We start from the raw sequence: 15,826 nt of genomic DNA, 5'->3' as shown, positions 1-15,826 counted from the left end.
TGGAACTTTCCCACAATTGACAAGGTCCCGATATTTAATAATTTTTAATAAACAGAACAAAAAGGAACTGTCGTAAAATTTTCAGATTAAACGGAATCCAAAAATGACATTCTTAGAATAATTTTCACTTTCAACTATAAGTAGGATAAAACACACAGATTTCATTTTTCAATTGCAAACAAGTATATTTCAACAACTTAATTTCCTAAGTCCTTCTCTCAACAATCAATCACACTAGCCATCGGAAGCGTTTATTCTGGGGAAAACAATGAAAATATCACATAATTATTGGTTATTGGAGGCTTTGGTAGCTGGCGGAGCTCCATAGGTTGTCGCTACTCGAGCTGACTGAGCCGCATTGCGAGCAGGGGCGGCTGTTAATCTAGCGGCAAACGCATCGGCAACCGCCGGCTGCTGTACCTCGCTGTCGACCGGTGCTGCATTGTTAGGCAGGGGACGGTCCGCATTAGGGAGCAGGGCATCATCGATAGGTGTTCTGGTCACGGCTGGGAAGGGTGCCACGGCTGGGAAGGGAGCTACAGCTGGGAAGGGAGCCACCGGTGTTCTGGCGACGACTGGTGCTGGAGCGAAAGGTACTGCGGCCGATGGAGCTGCGTAGGAAATTGCCGGAGATGCGTAGGTAATGGCTGGAGCAGCGTAGGGCACAGCCGGGGTTGCATAAGAAACGGCTGGAGCTGCGTAGGAAATAGCTGGAGCTGCGTAGGACACAGCCGGTGTTGCATAAGGCACAACTGGGGCTGCATAGGAAATAGCCGGAGCTGCAGCCTTTGCAATAACAGGGGTAGCGCCAACCGGAGCAGCATTGTATGCAAATGGTGGCAGAACTGGTGTGACCACAGGTGCTGCTCGAAAAACTGGTCCCACTACCGGTTCAGCTACTGGGGCAGCATATGTGATCGGAGGTGATGCAGTTAGGATATTTGGAGCATAGCTGCGTCCAACTACTTGGCTGTAACCGGTTCTAAGCACTCCTTGCTGATAGACGGGGGCTAGCAGGGGAGCACTGTATGCCAGAGGAGCTGCCAAGTGTCCTGGTTCAGGCTTGGCGCTCACGGCAGCCAGACAAACCGCGATAATCTGTAGAATAAAGAATTGAAGGATGTAGTGAAAACAAACGTAGGTGACACCAATAACCTTACCAGTTGGACGAACATTCTAGCTTGGAGTGTAAGGCACTTATTTGCAAATAGTCGAACGTTTAAAAATGATACCATATTGTACGGATCGATCCGTTTTTATTTGTGTCCTCCCACCTCTAAGTTCACCAAATGATGCGACACAGCATAATAACGAGTCTAGTTTTTGGTTTGTAAATTTGACGGGTTCGTTACTTTCGCTAGTACGTGAACGTGCCGAAGGACAGGGGATTCACCAACGAGCGGGTGCTCAGATTAAGCACTGGCGATCGATTTAAATCGAGCACATTTAATTCACCTTGTTTCAAACAGGCACAACGAATATGCCGGGTGTGGCATACATAATGTCGGTCTTTGCTGTGCTAAATAATGCAAGCAACAAATATCAGCTATATATGAGGAGCCACGTTAAAACTTCTTCTTTCGAAAAAGCAGCTAGGGCTGTTGAAAGATTCGTTACATTATTTTGACCACAAATTTGGTTTAGTGCTTGAGAAATGAGATCTATGGAAGCTCGTAAACACGAAAATACAAAGAAATGAAATTGATAGCCTAAAATCATTATGAACATATTTTTACATTTTGTAAATTATTATGCCAACGAAATGAAGAAACTGGACGGTTTTCTCACGTTTCAAATTTACGTGGTACGTATATCCCACATAAAAATCTGTTTGAATGTAACAAGATAACAGAAAAACTATAACACAAGAAAATAAAAGTAAATTATTCAAGACAAAACTATAGGAAATGAGAAATTTGTGTTACATACTTTGTTGCGGATGGTTCACGTAATCAACCAACTACAAGCATTTTCCTGGAACAGTTATCATCAAGACATCCCTTCGAGCACATAAACATCTCTCTGTTCGTAACACATCCTTTTGTAAGATATACCGGCCTAAAGTTCGCCACCACAGACAGATTCTTGGAAAGAGGTGAAAGAAAATTGATTCACCACAAACACACATACACGCTATCAAGATAAAAATAGATTTCTATGTTTTATTTTAAGCTTTCTTCTATTGTGGGGAGGTAATCTCATAACGGATGTCGCCCTCGCTATCTCTTTACGATCGGTTATAAATATTTTAGCCATCATATCCAACTTACAGTTTCCTAAGCGTCGTGAGTGGAAACGTGACTCGCCGCCTACGAAGCATTTTCATAAGTTTCCTCGCCACTGACATAAACGACCTAATCATCTACACCGCGGCCGGCTCACAAAATATGGATTTGCGTACATTACGGTTACCGTTACGGTTACTTTCGATGCTGGCATATATCCCGATCTGAAGATCGAATTAAAAAACTGTCAAGCCTATACATCCCCTATCTGGTATTGTTTTTAATTTTACCTTGTTCTAACGAGTCTAACACATCTTTATAATCTACCGTTTCATTATGTAAAAATTTTGTTATTTCCATCTGATCGGGATTGTGATACTGTGCTATTTTTGGATAATGAAACGAATGCAAAGTTTTTCGGTCGCGTCATGAAAAATGCATTGTCTTTAGGATTAGGCAATCTGCGAAATGGAACGCAATCTGGCATTCTACGAAATGGAACGGGGCGAAAGGATAAGAGGTACAATAACCTTTATGCACAGAAAGCAACGGTCGAGTGATTGCCGAGTCACCTTTTAACTTTGGTAATAATTCGGCAACCATGAAAAGGTTGGTTCAGTAAGCTTGTGTTGTGACATTCGTTTCTCAAGCCTGATTTCCCATCCCTTTTCGGCTGTTCGGGAAGTTGCCCTTCAATGTCAGCTTCTTTCTCCGAACAGCCTAGATATGCCGTGTAGTGTCGGTAGTGGTTGTTTCAACCGGCTAAGAATTACACTACGGACTACCTGTTCCGGTGGTAAAAACCCACCAAATAAGGGACCCCAATGTCATAGTTGTCATGCGACCCGTGCTACAGTACAATTGTTGAGGGGGTTTAAAATATTCTCAATGGCGAACGGAGCCTGGGAAGAGTTGGACGAACTCCACGGAAATATTACATATAACGTGCTTCATAGATTCGTATATACTTTTTACATGCACAAAAAGGCAAGAGGGGCCGAACAGACCCGACATCAACTGTGCATTCTGTGATGCAAATAATATTCTTGGAACGCATGTTTCCATGCAAAAATAATTTTTGATGAATACATTTCAGTTTTTACAGACATTTCCTGAGTTTTGACGACCATAGCTTCTAGCAAAATCGGGCACCAGCGGCTGCTCGTTCAGTGGGCCATAAGCGCGACTTCCGGAGGGTTAACTTCACCCCCAGCTAATCCTTAAGGTGAGTATTCGTCGGGGACTCGTATTTTTATGAAAATTTGACTTTATTAGTATATAGTACAGCAGGTAACAACAAGCGAGAGCTTTAATTGTGAATCCTTTAAAACATTCGGAAACAACCCACTAGTCCTTCATTTTTCGCTTATATCTGGTTTTTTCCACAGGTTATTCTACATTATTCAATAAATTTAAATAGATGAATCATTCAAGCACTCGAAAAGCTTGCATTTCTAAATAAAATTGATCAATTTACTTTGAATTTTTTATGATTTCACTGTAAGAGGGGATAGAAATTTAGCGGGCCTTAGAGGCGCTAGGATTTAGGTTTGCCTTCACAAGGGTTAACGTACAAAAAAACACTATTCTCTAAATATTTAAAAAAAGTGACAACTATAGAACCTAGTTTCGAATGAAAAAACGGGCGATCCGGTTGTACTGGAATAAATCCGTTTCTCGAAAAGAAAAAAAGGCCACATGCTTTTCGAAACATACGTGGAACACATGTTATGCAAAAAAAAAACAGGGATACCATGCATCGTATTATTAACTTTTTATATGTAACGCAACATAGGGGAGACTGAGGAGACTTGATCCCCGGGGAGACTTGATCCCATCATTGTAGCTCAAAGGCGGATCAGAATACATTAATCGAATATACTAGAAAGTTGCGCAGTTTTATCTAAACTTAAGTTTTTTTAACACAAAAAAATAAATTGGACATGTGTTACTGAATTTTTACCGATTCAAAGAAAAAAATCTCAGAAGAACTGAAGAAGATTTATTTTCTAAATTTTCAAACTTTTATACAATTGATAAAGTCACCCACTACATACTATACTTTTACATACAGAATTACAGGAGAATGTCAATTATATGAATACGTTATGATTGAGCTGATTTTTTTGTTCAACTATTTTTGTACTAAAGTTTGCTGAAATAGATGCTATGGGTTCACTTGATCCCTTCAAATTTGTGGAGATTTGATCCCCTTCGCCACACCACACCACTGAAAATAACCAAATTCACACCAGAACAATTGAAGTCATTGTTGCCATAAAATAACAAAAAATACTGTCAAAAATGAACGCTTCTTCGTACAGAAACTTAACTGTAATTGTTTACTACAGTATACGTAGCAACCATGCATCCCAAATTTGACGTTCCTCAACCATAATAACGACAGCTTTCCAATAATTGCAGAGATTTGAAGAATTCGTAAAAAAATCTTGTGAGAGATGCGCAATATGTAATTACAAAAATAGTAATATGTAATCACAACAATTTAATCAATACCACAATACATTTATAACATTGAATGGGGTTAGGTACCTATTTTTGTCCTATTAGGGAGGGTATCACATTATTTCATTATTAATTTTATTATTTCAGCTTCTTTGCTTTGTTATTAGGAGTCATTTTTTATTTCGATTATAGAGGTTTTAGCCTTAAGGTCATTCGCTTCTTCTTAAGAGCCAATAAAATTGCCTTGAGAATGGTAAAAATCTTCTGTTTGAGCGCAGCAAAAACTCTAATCGAGTACCCCAATTATCGCAACACCATTTGAGCCAATGCGTTGAGCAAAGATGGCAGACGCTGCTCTAACCAAAGGCTTCAGATGGGTAGGATGATAATAGAAAAAGGGTAAAAATAGGCTTATTACCCTACGTGCTCTTTTAAACACGTTTTCAAAAAATAATCAAGTGTCCCCAAATTAGGGATCGAGTCTTCACTAATCAAAGAATTTTCCAGTTTTTTGTTGTTTTCCAAAAATGCTCATAGCTCATGTCCAGTATAATATTTCCATGTAATTTTTTTATGATTATCAGTCAACCCTAGAAACAATATAAAACTACAAAAAATACATAGTTTTTGTATCATTCCACGGAGTAGGATTGAAAAATACAAAAGGGGATCAAGTCTCCTCAGTCTCCCCTACGCGCTACACTTTTTTCTGTTGACGAGTACAATTTAAGGCTTTTTAATGACAACTCCAGGGGTTACAAATCACGAAACATGAAATTCATGAAAGTTTTGTCGAAAGAGTCGTTTCGTCGATTTCACCGATTGGATCGTTTCGCTGAATTTTGTTATATGTGAATGAGTTTTTCTATAAAAGATTTGAATGGTGAGAATCATATCATTTAATATTTAAATTTGATCCCATTCAAAGATCTGAAACGATCAAATATGCAATCAATATTCAAGTCACGTAAATGAGTGGATCGCAGATTTACCTACAACGAGTTACCCCGTCCGAGGGTGGATCGGCGGCCATCTCGTCCAGTAGATCCTCGGTGGCTTTACGCCGCTTATTTTCCTTCCGATTGTGTGTCCAAACCAAGCCTAATTTCCCATGCATTTTAGCACGGGTTTCGCCGTATTCACGTTAGCAATAATCCCGATCAGAATGAAATAACAAGATTATAACAAAACACAATTTGTGTAATATATTGTGTTATAAATTAGGTCTCGTTAGTAGTTAAAATAACAGAAATTTATAACAAGTAACAATGCGAGATACAGTTTAGAAATATTTCTGTTATGTATTTCTGATCGGGATATTACATTAATACTCTTTTAAAGATATCACGGTGTGTTTGCTATTACAAATTTATTAAAAAAAATCCGCATCTCTAGAACTTCAGCATGTGAAAGAATGAATTTTCCCTTTAATGTGCAACTAAAAGTAAAATATTCAATCGGGACTCCAGAACAAACTTTTATTTTAAAGTTTTTTGCCTTTTTTCCTATAGGAATGCAATCACTCTGAAAACCGACGTTTTAACCGAGGCCCGACTCAGTTCATCGAGTTCAGCAAATGTCTGAATGTGTGTTTTCTTTTTATAGTAAGGCTTAAAAGGTATCGAAAGCCTGGCCTGTAGTGTATTGGCACTGTGTGGGACTCACAACTCACGTTCGTGCGTAACCACTAAAAACAATCCTTACTTTTTATGCACTTCTTCCCCTCGGAACTACGTTATCGTATTACTTCGTGGGGGCGATCACTGTGCTGTGTATGTAAGATGTGCAAATTTTCTATACAAATAAAATACCTAAGCAAATAGCCCTTTCAGGTGGGTAGAGTGGCAATCGTGTGCGCCGACGCAAACCGCTGAACGGTGGTTGATGGAGTTGGCGGTCCGTATAGCCCCGTTTGCTTATTTCGTACAAAAGTTGTGCGCATCTTGAAAACATCTATTTTCTCCCAAATAAACCTCAAATTTAGATATTGGAAAACAGTAAAAACCCTTCGTCCGCATTTAATGTTAAATATCTCTTCTGATCATAGTCCGATTTTGATAATTATTATTTAAAAGGTGTTTACTTCCAGCGGATATATAGATCGTTTTACTATGTTATCCTATTTGACTGTTAATCTAAAAAAATGGAAAAAGCATACAAACATCCATATCTTGGAAACTAAACATTAATAGCGTTCTGTCTGAGTTTTTGGCCTTTCATTGGAAACTGGTTTGGATAAGTTCGGATCAGCGATTGCTGGAAACATGAATGAGAGTTACACACGGACATGGTCCCTGAAAAAAATATGGAAAGTTTGGGCGAATTCTATTCATTTATTTTGTAAGAAATGTAAAAACATACACGGAAAAAAATCCGTTCATAAATTCATGAACTGAATGATTTACGAAAACCGCGACCAAATTCCTGAAATTATACACAATAACCCTCGTATTCATGCAACTATTTGTGTTTTCTAAAAACCAGTTCGCCCTGAATATATACATGGCGTTACATTAGAATGTTTGGTTGGGTTACTATTGTTGTTCCCTGGACATGTTTAGTTTTTGTTGTGATTTTTTGGGAATTTGATGATTTGGAAATACACAGTCGACAGTTAAACGTTGTTCATGATTTCAAATGCTTATTCGCGATTCTTGTGATTTTTCATGATGTTAGCGGAATTAAAGTTAATGATTTCAAGATCTTAGTCTCGATGCTCGTAATTTCTATTCACGTTATCGCGATATTTTAATCATTTTTCATGTTCATGATTTCAGGATCTCAGTCACGATTTTAGATATTTTTGTTACTAGTTATGTGATTTGTGTTCATGATTTCAGGATCTTAGTCACGATTTTCGTAATTTCTGTTCAGGTTATCATGATATCTTATTTTAGAGCCTACTTTCAAAGAGTAATGTAACTAATGTTCATGATATCAGCAGTTTTATCACGGTATTCGTAAATTCTCTTCATCTTATAGTGATCTATTATTTTTTGGTTACTAACGGTTTTTTTACTCGGAATAACGTGACAATATGAACTGTATTTATAAAATAAGACTCATTCGCGATATCTGGTTCTGTGAACTATATCACGCACACTATTTGGGGTTCTCAGTTCAGTTTTCGTTTTCTGTCCGGACATCACAATGAATCTTATCAAATGAATATCGATGTTTGAGGCCCTAATATTGCATGGAACAAAAAATGATTACACGAATAATGCTCCAAATTTTGTGTTCACACAAAAATTTTGTTACCATGTTGAAATTGCATAAAATTGTAAATGATTAGGGATATCTTCTAAATATCAAAAGCACGCAAATAGATACTAGATAGATCGAAAATCATGCACCAGGAATCATGAACCAATTCACGAATACATGAATAATATATTATGATTTCGTGAACTTTTTCACGAAACCGAATGATAAGTTGTGACTATTGTACTAGGTATCATGAACCAGAACACGGATATTGGATCGCAACCAATATATTAGAAATCATGAACCAGTTCACGAATACATTAATAATATTTCATGATTTCGTGAACTATTTCACGAGCACGGATATTGGATCGAAAACGAATGGTAAGTTGGGACTGTTATACTAGATATCATGAACCGGTTTATGAATAAATGAATAATATTTCATGACTTCGTGAACTATTTCACATGCACGGATATTGGATCGTGACTAATATATTAGGGATCATGAATTAGTTCACGAGGGTTGAATGGACGCATGAATAAAATTTCGAATTTCGTGAAGTAGTTCACGAATAAATAGCCAAAATATTTTGATTTCGTGAACTAATGTTCTTATATATATGAAGAAATCACGAGTCAACCTTTGGTTTTATGAATAATGTTCATGAAGTTGTGAACTAGTTCTCGTACTGAGAATCCAGATAGAAATAACTTGGCGGAAACCATGACTGAAGTTTACAAAACAAAAACAAATATTTCCACTAATGAAAGCTTTTTGCGGGCGTTACTGGAGGGAAATTGAACATAATTATAAAAGCCATGATTTTTATTCATGATCCTGGTTTTGTAACGTAAAAACGTGATTATTCCAGAATTCATGTAACTTTATTTACGATTTTGGGAACGATTTTTTTCGTGTAATAGATGGTGCACTCAAATTACTCCAACACCTCACTGAACTAACCCCGACCATTTCATCATTTTATAAATAAGTTTGCAAAAATCGACTATTGAACCAGCCGTATTATGCGTATTACACCTTTACGCACACATCACATCGTCGTTGAAAGTTCAATAGCTTCCTTTGACACAGTTGGATCGATACTTAAACACTAAGTAGTCTTCGACAAAGTTGTAGGCATTAAATTATCGATTGTCTGATGTGAACAGTTAGCTGCCAAAATGCTAGTAAGAGAATATTGGACAAACGTAAACTGAGATCAAAATAAGATTTCAATTTGATGTATTTTTTACGTTTGATTTGATGTTATGCTGGTATCCTATTTTATTCACGAATTATTTGTATGAAAGACTCTGGAACATACAATCTTCGAAGAACGTCAAATAACTAAAGTTTTTATTAAGTCAACGGGGATAGACTCAAGCATTTGTTGTCATAATTTTCGGTTTAAAATTAGGTTGAAATCATATAATATCAAGAATTTTTCTTTGGACGGATACATCTTTAGTTGTATGATGATTTTTGTCGTTTTTAAAATTTATTTTGCTCAAGATTGCCAATTGCTTTGAAGATGAGCACCATATGGAAAAAAGAATTACCACACCCATTTCCGCAACATAATAAAATTTCGTTTGCTATTTTTAGATACGTTGAAAAAATTTATCTTAAAATTTCAGAAATGTTCTACTTGTACATAAGCAGAAAAATATTGCAAATACAACGACAAAAGCATTCGTGTAAAGCTCCAGAGATTATTCCCAAGTGGACGAAATGCACGTTCTCCACAAAATTTTCAATTGCAAAGTACACTTCCCTCTATGTATAACCAACCTTCCACATGTACCTATCAAGGTTCAGCGACTCCTATCTGGGTCATTCCCAGATTGCCGCAGGCAGCGGAAGCTGCAGTAAACACGCGGTGCACATTTTAGCGCATTTCGATCGGTATGCTGTCTACCATTGCATTGGGACGAGCCCTTCCTTCCACTATTTGTGCGACCCGAATCTTGATGTTATATGCTCGCGCAGAAGCCTTTCTCCTGCTTGTGGCTGTGTGGGTTAGTGTTGTGCATTGCCCAGCATAACCGGCATGCTACACTGCTACCCTGGCATAGATTAGTAGCCGGTTCATCCCGGCTCCCGCACGGACATCGATGACGCAATGGGCAGAAGATAGTTTTTCCTGCTTTCACTCACCGTTCGATCGGGGAAGAGTTTGGACGAATCAGGGTTCTAGGAGGGAAGGAAGTTTAGGGAAGAGTAATTACGTAACGCTGCGTCATAGTTATGGCGCAGCCCAACGAGAATTTCTATATTTGGCATTACATCCAGGCGAACTCCGATACTGTTCAGATGGAGCATCCTTGGTGTATGTAGTAGATTTCACATGTTTTTGCACATGTTTTCATTCATGAGCTGCTGGAGAAGGACGTTATTACATTGGTGTTGGCATTGATAATTTGAGTGCATCATACAAGCTTGTCCTAACTAACCTTCGATGAAAATCATTTGAATTTAATTGAGCAGTACTCCATAACACTGCATAGATGGGGTCGCCTGAAGGTGGGATGAAAAATATAATGCATTGTTGGAAGAATACCAGTCAACCGATGGAAATCCTTCAGCAAATAATTAATCATTTGAATGATAATTCATGATTGTCATAAACCAACAGGGAAAACATCCATCGTTTCGAATAATAAATCTTTAGTAACTATTCAAAACTTTAAATGAAAACACAAACATAATCACAAACACAAACACAAACACAAACACAAACACATACACAAACACAAACACAAACACAAACACAAACACAAAAACAAACACAAACACAAACACAAACACAAACACAAAAACAAACACAAACACAAACACAAACACAAACACAAACACAACCACAAACACAAACACAAACACAAACACAAACACAAACACAAACACAAACACAAACACAAACACAAACACAAACACAAACACAAACACAAACACAAACACAAACACAAACACAAACACAAACACAAACACAAACACAAACACAAACACAAACACAAACACAAACACAACCACAAACACAAACACAAACACAAACACAAACACAAACACAAACACAAACACAAACACAAACACAAACACAAACACAAACACAAACACAAACACAAACACAAACACAAACACAAACACAAACACAAACACAAACACAAACACAAACACAAACACAAACACAAACACAAACACAAACACAAACACAAACACAAACACAAACACAAACACAAACACAAACACAAACACAAACACAAACACAAACACAAACACAAACACAAACACAAACACAAACACAAACACAAACACAAACACAAACACAAACACAAACACAAACACAAACACAAACACAAACACAAACACAAACACAAACACAAACACAAACACAAACACAAACACAAACACAAACACAAACACAAACACAAACACAAACACAAACACAAACACAAACACAAACACAAACACAAACACAAACACAAACACAAACACAAACACAAACACAAACACAAACACAAACACAAACACAAACACAAACACAAACACAAACACAAACACAAACACAAACACAAACACAAACACAAACACAAACACAAACACAAACACAAACACAAACACAAACACAAACACAAACACAAACACAAACACAAACACAAACACAAACACAAACACAAACACAAACACAAACACAAACACAAACACAAACACAAACACAAACACAAACACAAACACAAACACAAACACAAACACAAACACAAACACAAACACAAACACAAACACAAACACAAACACAAACACAAACACAAACACAAACACAAACACAAACACAAACACAAACACAAACACAAACACAAACACAAACACAAACACAAACACAAACACAAACACAAACACAAACACAAACACAAACACAAACACAAACACAAACACAAACACAAACACAAACACAAACACAAACACAAACACAAACACAAACACAAACACAAACACAAACACAAACACAAACACAAACACAAACACAAACACAAACACAAACACAAACACAAACACAAACACAAACACAAACACAAACACAAACACAAACACAAACACAAACACAAACACAAACACAAACACAAACACAAACACAAACACTAACACAAACACAAACACAAACACAAACACAAACACAAACACAAACACAAACACAAACACAAACACAAACACAAACACAAACACAAACACAAACACAAACACAAACACAAACACAAACACAAACACAAACACAAACACAAACACAAACACAAACACAAACACAAACACAAACACAAACACAAACACAAACACAAACACAAACACAAACACAAACACAAACACAAACACAAACACTAAACAAACACAAACACGTGCGACGAATTTCGCGTCAACTCGAACAAATGTTGGCAGCACCCTCTCAAATTTTAATGAAACTTGTTGCACATGAGAACTTTGTCACAAAAACGCCACTCTGCATACTTTGTTTTTCCAAAAATGATCTAGACTGTCTTTTGAAAAGGGTCAAACTTTTTTTACCACTTTTTTCAAATGGCTGTAGTTTAAAAATGACTAATCCTACAAAAGAATGGACATTTCTTCAATTAAAAGTTGAAAAAAGTAAAATTTTAAAGTTCTTTTATCTATACTCGCCGCGAGTTGTTGAAAAGTGGAAACACACATGTTCCTATCAACGTTTACCCTGCCACTGTGCGTCATGCGAAGGTGGCAGAGGGATAGTGCCTGTTAACTATATTCCGATTGAAGGATGGATGCCAAATTCAATACGAGCTGCTAAGTTCATTGCGGTTCGCCAGGAATTGATTGCTGGAAGCGCGAAAAGAGATGAATTCGAAAAGGACCTTTCACCTACACCGAAGATTATCGTGGTTTTTCTGAGAACTAGCCGGCGAATGAAGACGCGGTGCTCCAGCTAAAAACGGGAGAAACGAGGCATCAAAACAGCTGGTTTACTATGAGCTAGAGTTGGTATAAGGATGATTCCGCAACAAACTGTAAGTTTTTTATGGGTAGGATGATTTGCCACCGAAATAACCAGTAAGTACATCTATGACTGTATTCAATATATTCAATATGGTACACAGTCCCAAGTCGTTTGCCACGATTCTGGAAAGTTCCGGAAGATTTTGCTAATGTTAATAGTTATGGTTTCTTATCGTTTATTTATTTCGTGTTTGTGGTTTTGTTTGAGTTTGTTGGTTTGAACCAAATTGAAATAGCATCGACTTCTCAGATTTTTAGTATCGTTTTGGCCGGCACAGATATATGTGTTCTCTGTCAACGCATAACGAACGCCACGTGGGGTTTCTGTTTCCATTATCCTCTACTGTCCATTAGGGCTAGGAGTCCTGTATGGATTTTTGTCGAAGGTGAGTTGTCTGTTGGTTCGTATTTTTATGCGTTTATTGTTTATGTTTGGTTCTAATTAAACGATTTTGCCAATTTTCTCTATCGTTTCAGCGAGCGAGTAAGGGCGCTATAACCCTGGCTCATTAGCCAGGGCAAGGCTAAATACTTCTGTCCCATCCCAGGAACCAAGGACCAAAGGAGTGACATTAACCTTCTTAGCAAAGTCACTCCCAACGATTTATCAAACCCCCATCAAATTGAAACGGTTGTGTACGGTTGTCCACGTTTCTTCCTTATTCAAAGTTCAAAATGATCCGTTGATTAAATTATTCATTGAATGAATAATTTGATTGCCGTATAATTTTGTATCATCTTTATTTTGTACGCTGCACAGTTGGCCTGGCCGCTTTAATGCTTGTGTCATATTCAATATTTGCCACAAACATTAATAATGACAAGAAAAATTGTGGACGAACGTTTGCAATTTTCCAGGATCCCTACATGTATTGGCTGTGTATGTGAAGACTAGACTAGACTAATCCTACAAAAGAATGTTGTAGAAGTGATTTTCACAAAATTAGTCAAATTTTTTAATGAAAATATTGAAAAAAAATCTTCATTGACTCCTACACTAAAAATAATCGATTTTAAAAATTTTGGGTCGATTTACGAAAAAACATCTTTGATATGGATGAAATTATGTTCCAAGATAGGTAATTAAGTTCCCTACCTGCCGTCAAAAATTCAAGTTGGGCACTTTCAAGGAAAAAAAGCCTTTTGAAAAAAACTTTTCCTTGTCCAAACTGAATATTTTTTTCAGTGCATTTTTATCGAAAACTAAACCAATGAAGGTCACAATCATTTCAGAATTCAATTTCCCAACTGCTAGTTGCCTGATACATGCAAAAAGTATCAGTAACAAATTTAGTATTCGTTTGGATATTTTTCTGGTTACCTGTACCTTACCAGCATCAATACTCATTTTACCAAATAACAGTACTATAAAACTAAGGCCTTACAGTAGCCTAGTAACAACAGTTTCGAAGAGCAGTTCTAGTAAAATTATCATTATGGATCAATTCTATAAATCAAAGCTAAACAGTATCAAGTGCTGTGCAGAGATAAACAATCCGAAGTGTAATCGTAATAATTTACGTCCGGAAGTCGTCATCTTGGATTTCAATGTGACGTCAGACATAATTTTCTGGCACCTACTCGTCAAGACCATTCCGAAAATACCCAGTCAGTCTAGATTCTAGACTGTGAACTCTGGATTCTGCTGCACTCTTCACGTTGGATTTTGGACACCGAGTTCTGGCCTCGATATTCTGTGCTATGGACTCTGAACTATGGTCTCTGGGGTCTTGATTCTGGACTCTGGAATCCGAGCTCTGAAGTCTGGAATCTGCACTCAGGACTCTGGATTTTGAACTGTTGGCTCTCTCCTCGGGATTCTGGACTATAGACAGAACTCTTCACTCTCATCGCTGGATGATGGACTCTTGGCGCTGGCCTCTAATTTCTGTATTATGCACTCTGGACTTTGAACCATGGGCTCTGGGGTCTTGATCCTTCACTCTGGAATCTAAACTCTGGAATCTGGATTCTGGACTCTCTCCTCGAGACTCTGGATTCTGGTCTCTGGCCTCTGGACTCTGATCTCTAGTCTCAGGATTCTCGTCTCTGAGCTCTGGATTCTAGACTTTGAAGTCTGGATGCACTCTTCACGCTGTGTTCTGGACTCTGCACTCTCGCCTCGAGATTCTCAGGACTCTGGCTTTTGAACTGTTGGCTCTCTCTCTCTTACGGATTCTGGACTATGCACACTGAACTTTTCTTGGCGCTGGCCTCGAATTTCTGTATTATGCACTCTGGACTCTGAACCATGGGCTCTGGTCTCTGGGGTCTTGATCCTTCACTCTGGAATCTAAACTCTAGACTCTGGGATCTGAACTCTAGACTCTGGATTCTGGACTCTCTCCTCGAGACTCTGGGTTCTGGATTCTGGTCTCTGGGTTCTGGACTCTGGGCTCTGAACTCGGGACACTGGGCTCAATATTTGGGTTGTGGACTCTGGTCTCTGGACTCTGATCTCTAGTCTCAGGATTCTTGTCTCTGGACTCTGAGCTCTGGATGATGCACTCTTCACGCTGTGTTCTGGACTCTGCACTCTCGCCTCGAGATTCTGTGTTATGGACTCAGGATTCTAGTTTCTGATCTCTGGGTTCTGGACTCTAGGTTTTGGACTCTGGGCTCTGGCATCTGAACTCTGGGCTCTGAACTCTGCGCTCTGGACTCTGAACTCTGCACTCGGACTCTTAGCTCTGTCTTCGGAGCTCTGGATTCTGATCGCTGCACTATGGACTCTGGACTCTGCATTCTCGACACTGAAGTCTGGATTCTGGACTCTAGACTCGCCTCAGTATTTTGGGTTAAGGACTCGCGACTCTGGATTCTGGACTCGGGACTCTGGGCTATGGAATCTGGATTCTGGGCTCTCTCCTCGGGACTCTGGGTTCTGGTCTCTGGGCTGTGGACCCTG

At 38.2% G+C, this 15,826-nt stretch overlaps 1 protein-coding gene across 1 annotated transcript; it reads right to left on the bottom strand.

Annotated features, from left to right (window-relative positions):
* Window positions 1–285: 285 nt before the first annotated feature.
* Window positions 286–5,808, bottom strand: LOC131688245 (cuticle protein 16.5-like). Its single transcript, XM_058972434.1, has 2 exons — window positions 5,698–5,808; window positions 286–1,098 (listed from the first exon to the last, which is right to left on the bottom strand). The coding sequence occupies exons 1-2, from the start codon at window positions 5,806–5,808 to the stop codon at window positions 286–288; spliced, it is 924 nt and encodes a 307-aa protein (XP_058828417.1).
* Between the last annotated feature and the right edge of the window lie 10,018 nt (window positions 5,809–15,826).

Source organism: Topomyia yanbarensis, chromosome 3, assembly GCF_030247195.1.
Source record: "Topomyia yanbarensis strain Yona2022 chromosome 3, ASM3024719v1, whole genome shotgun sequence".
Classification (NCBI taxonomy): Eukaryota; Metazoa; Arthropoda; class Insecta; order Diptera; family Culicidae; genus Topomyia; species Topomyia yanbarensis.
Note: the sequence above shows the minus strand (reverse complement) of the source record. Positions and strands in the feature narration are given on the sequence as shown.

Excerpts from the sequence above, each read along its gene's own strand:
- LOC131688245 (XM_058972434.1), bottom strand. The coding sequence starts at position 5,808 with ATGCATGGGAAATTAGGCTTGGTTTGGACACACAATCGGAAGGAAAAT. Across the intron at positions 1,099-5,697 it reads CCGATCCACCCTCGGACGGG|ATTATCGCGGTTTGTCTGGC; the intron begins GTAACTCGTTGT and ends TTTATTCTACAG.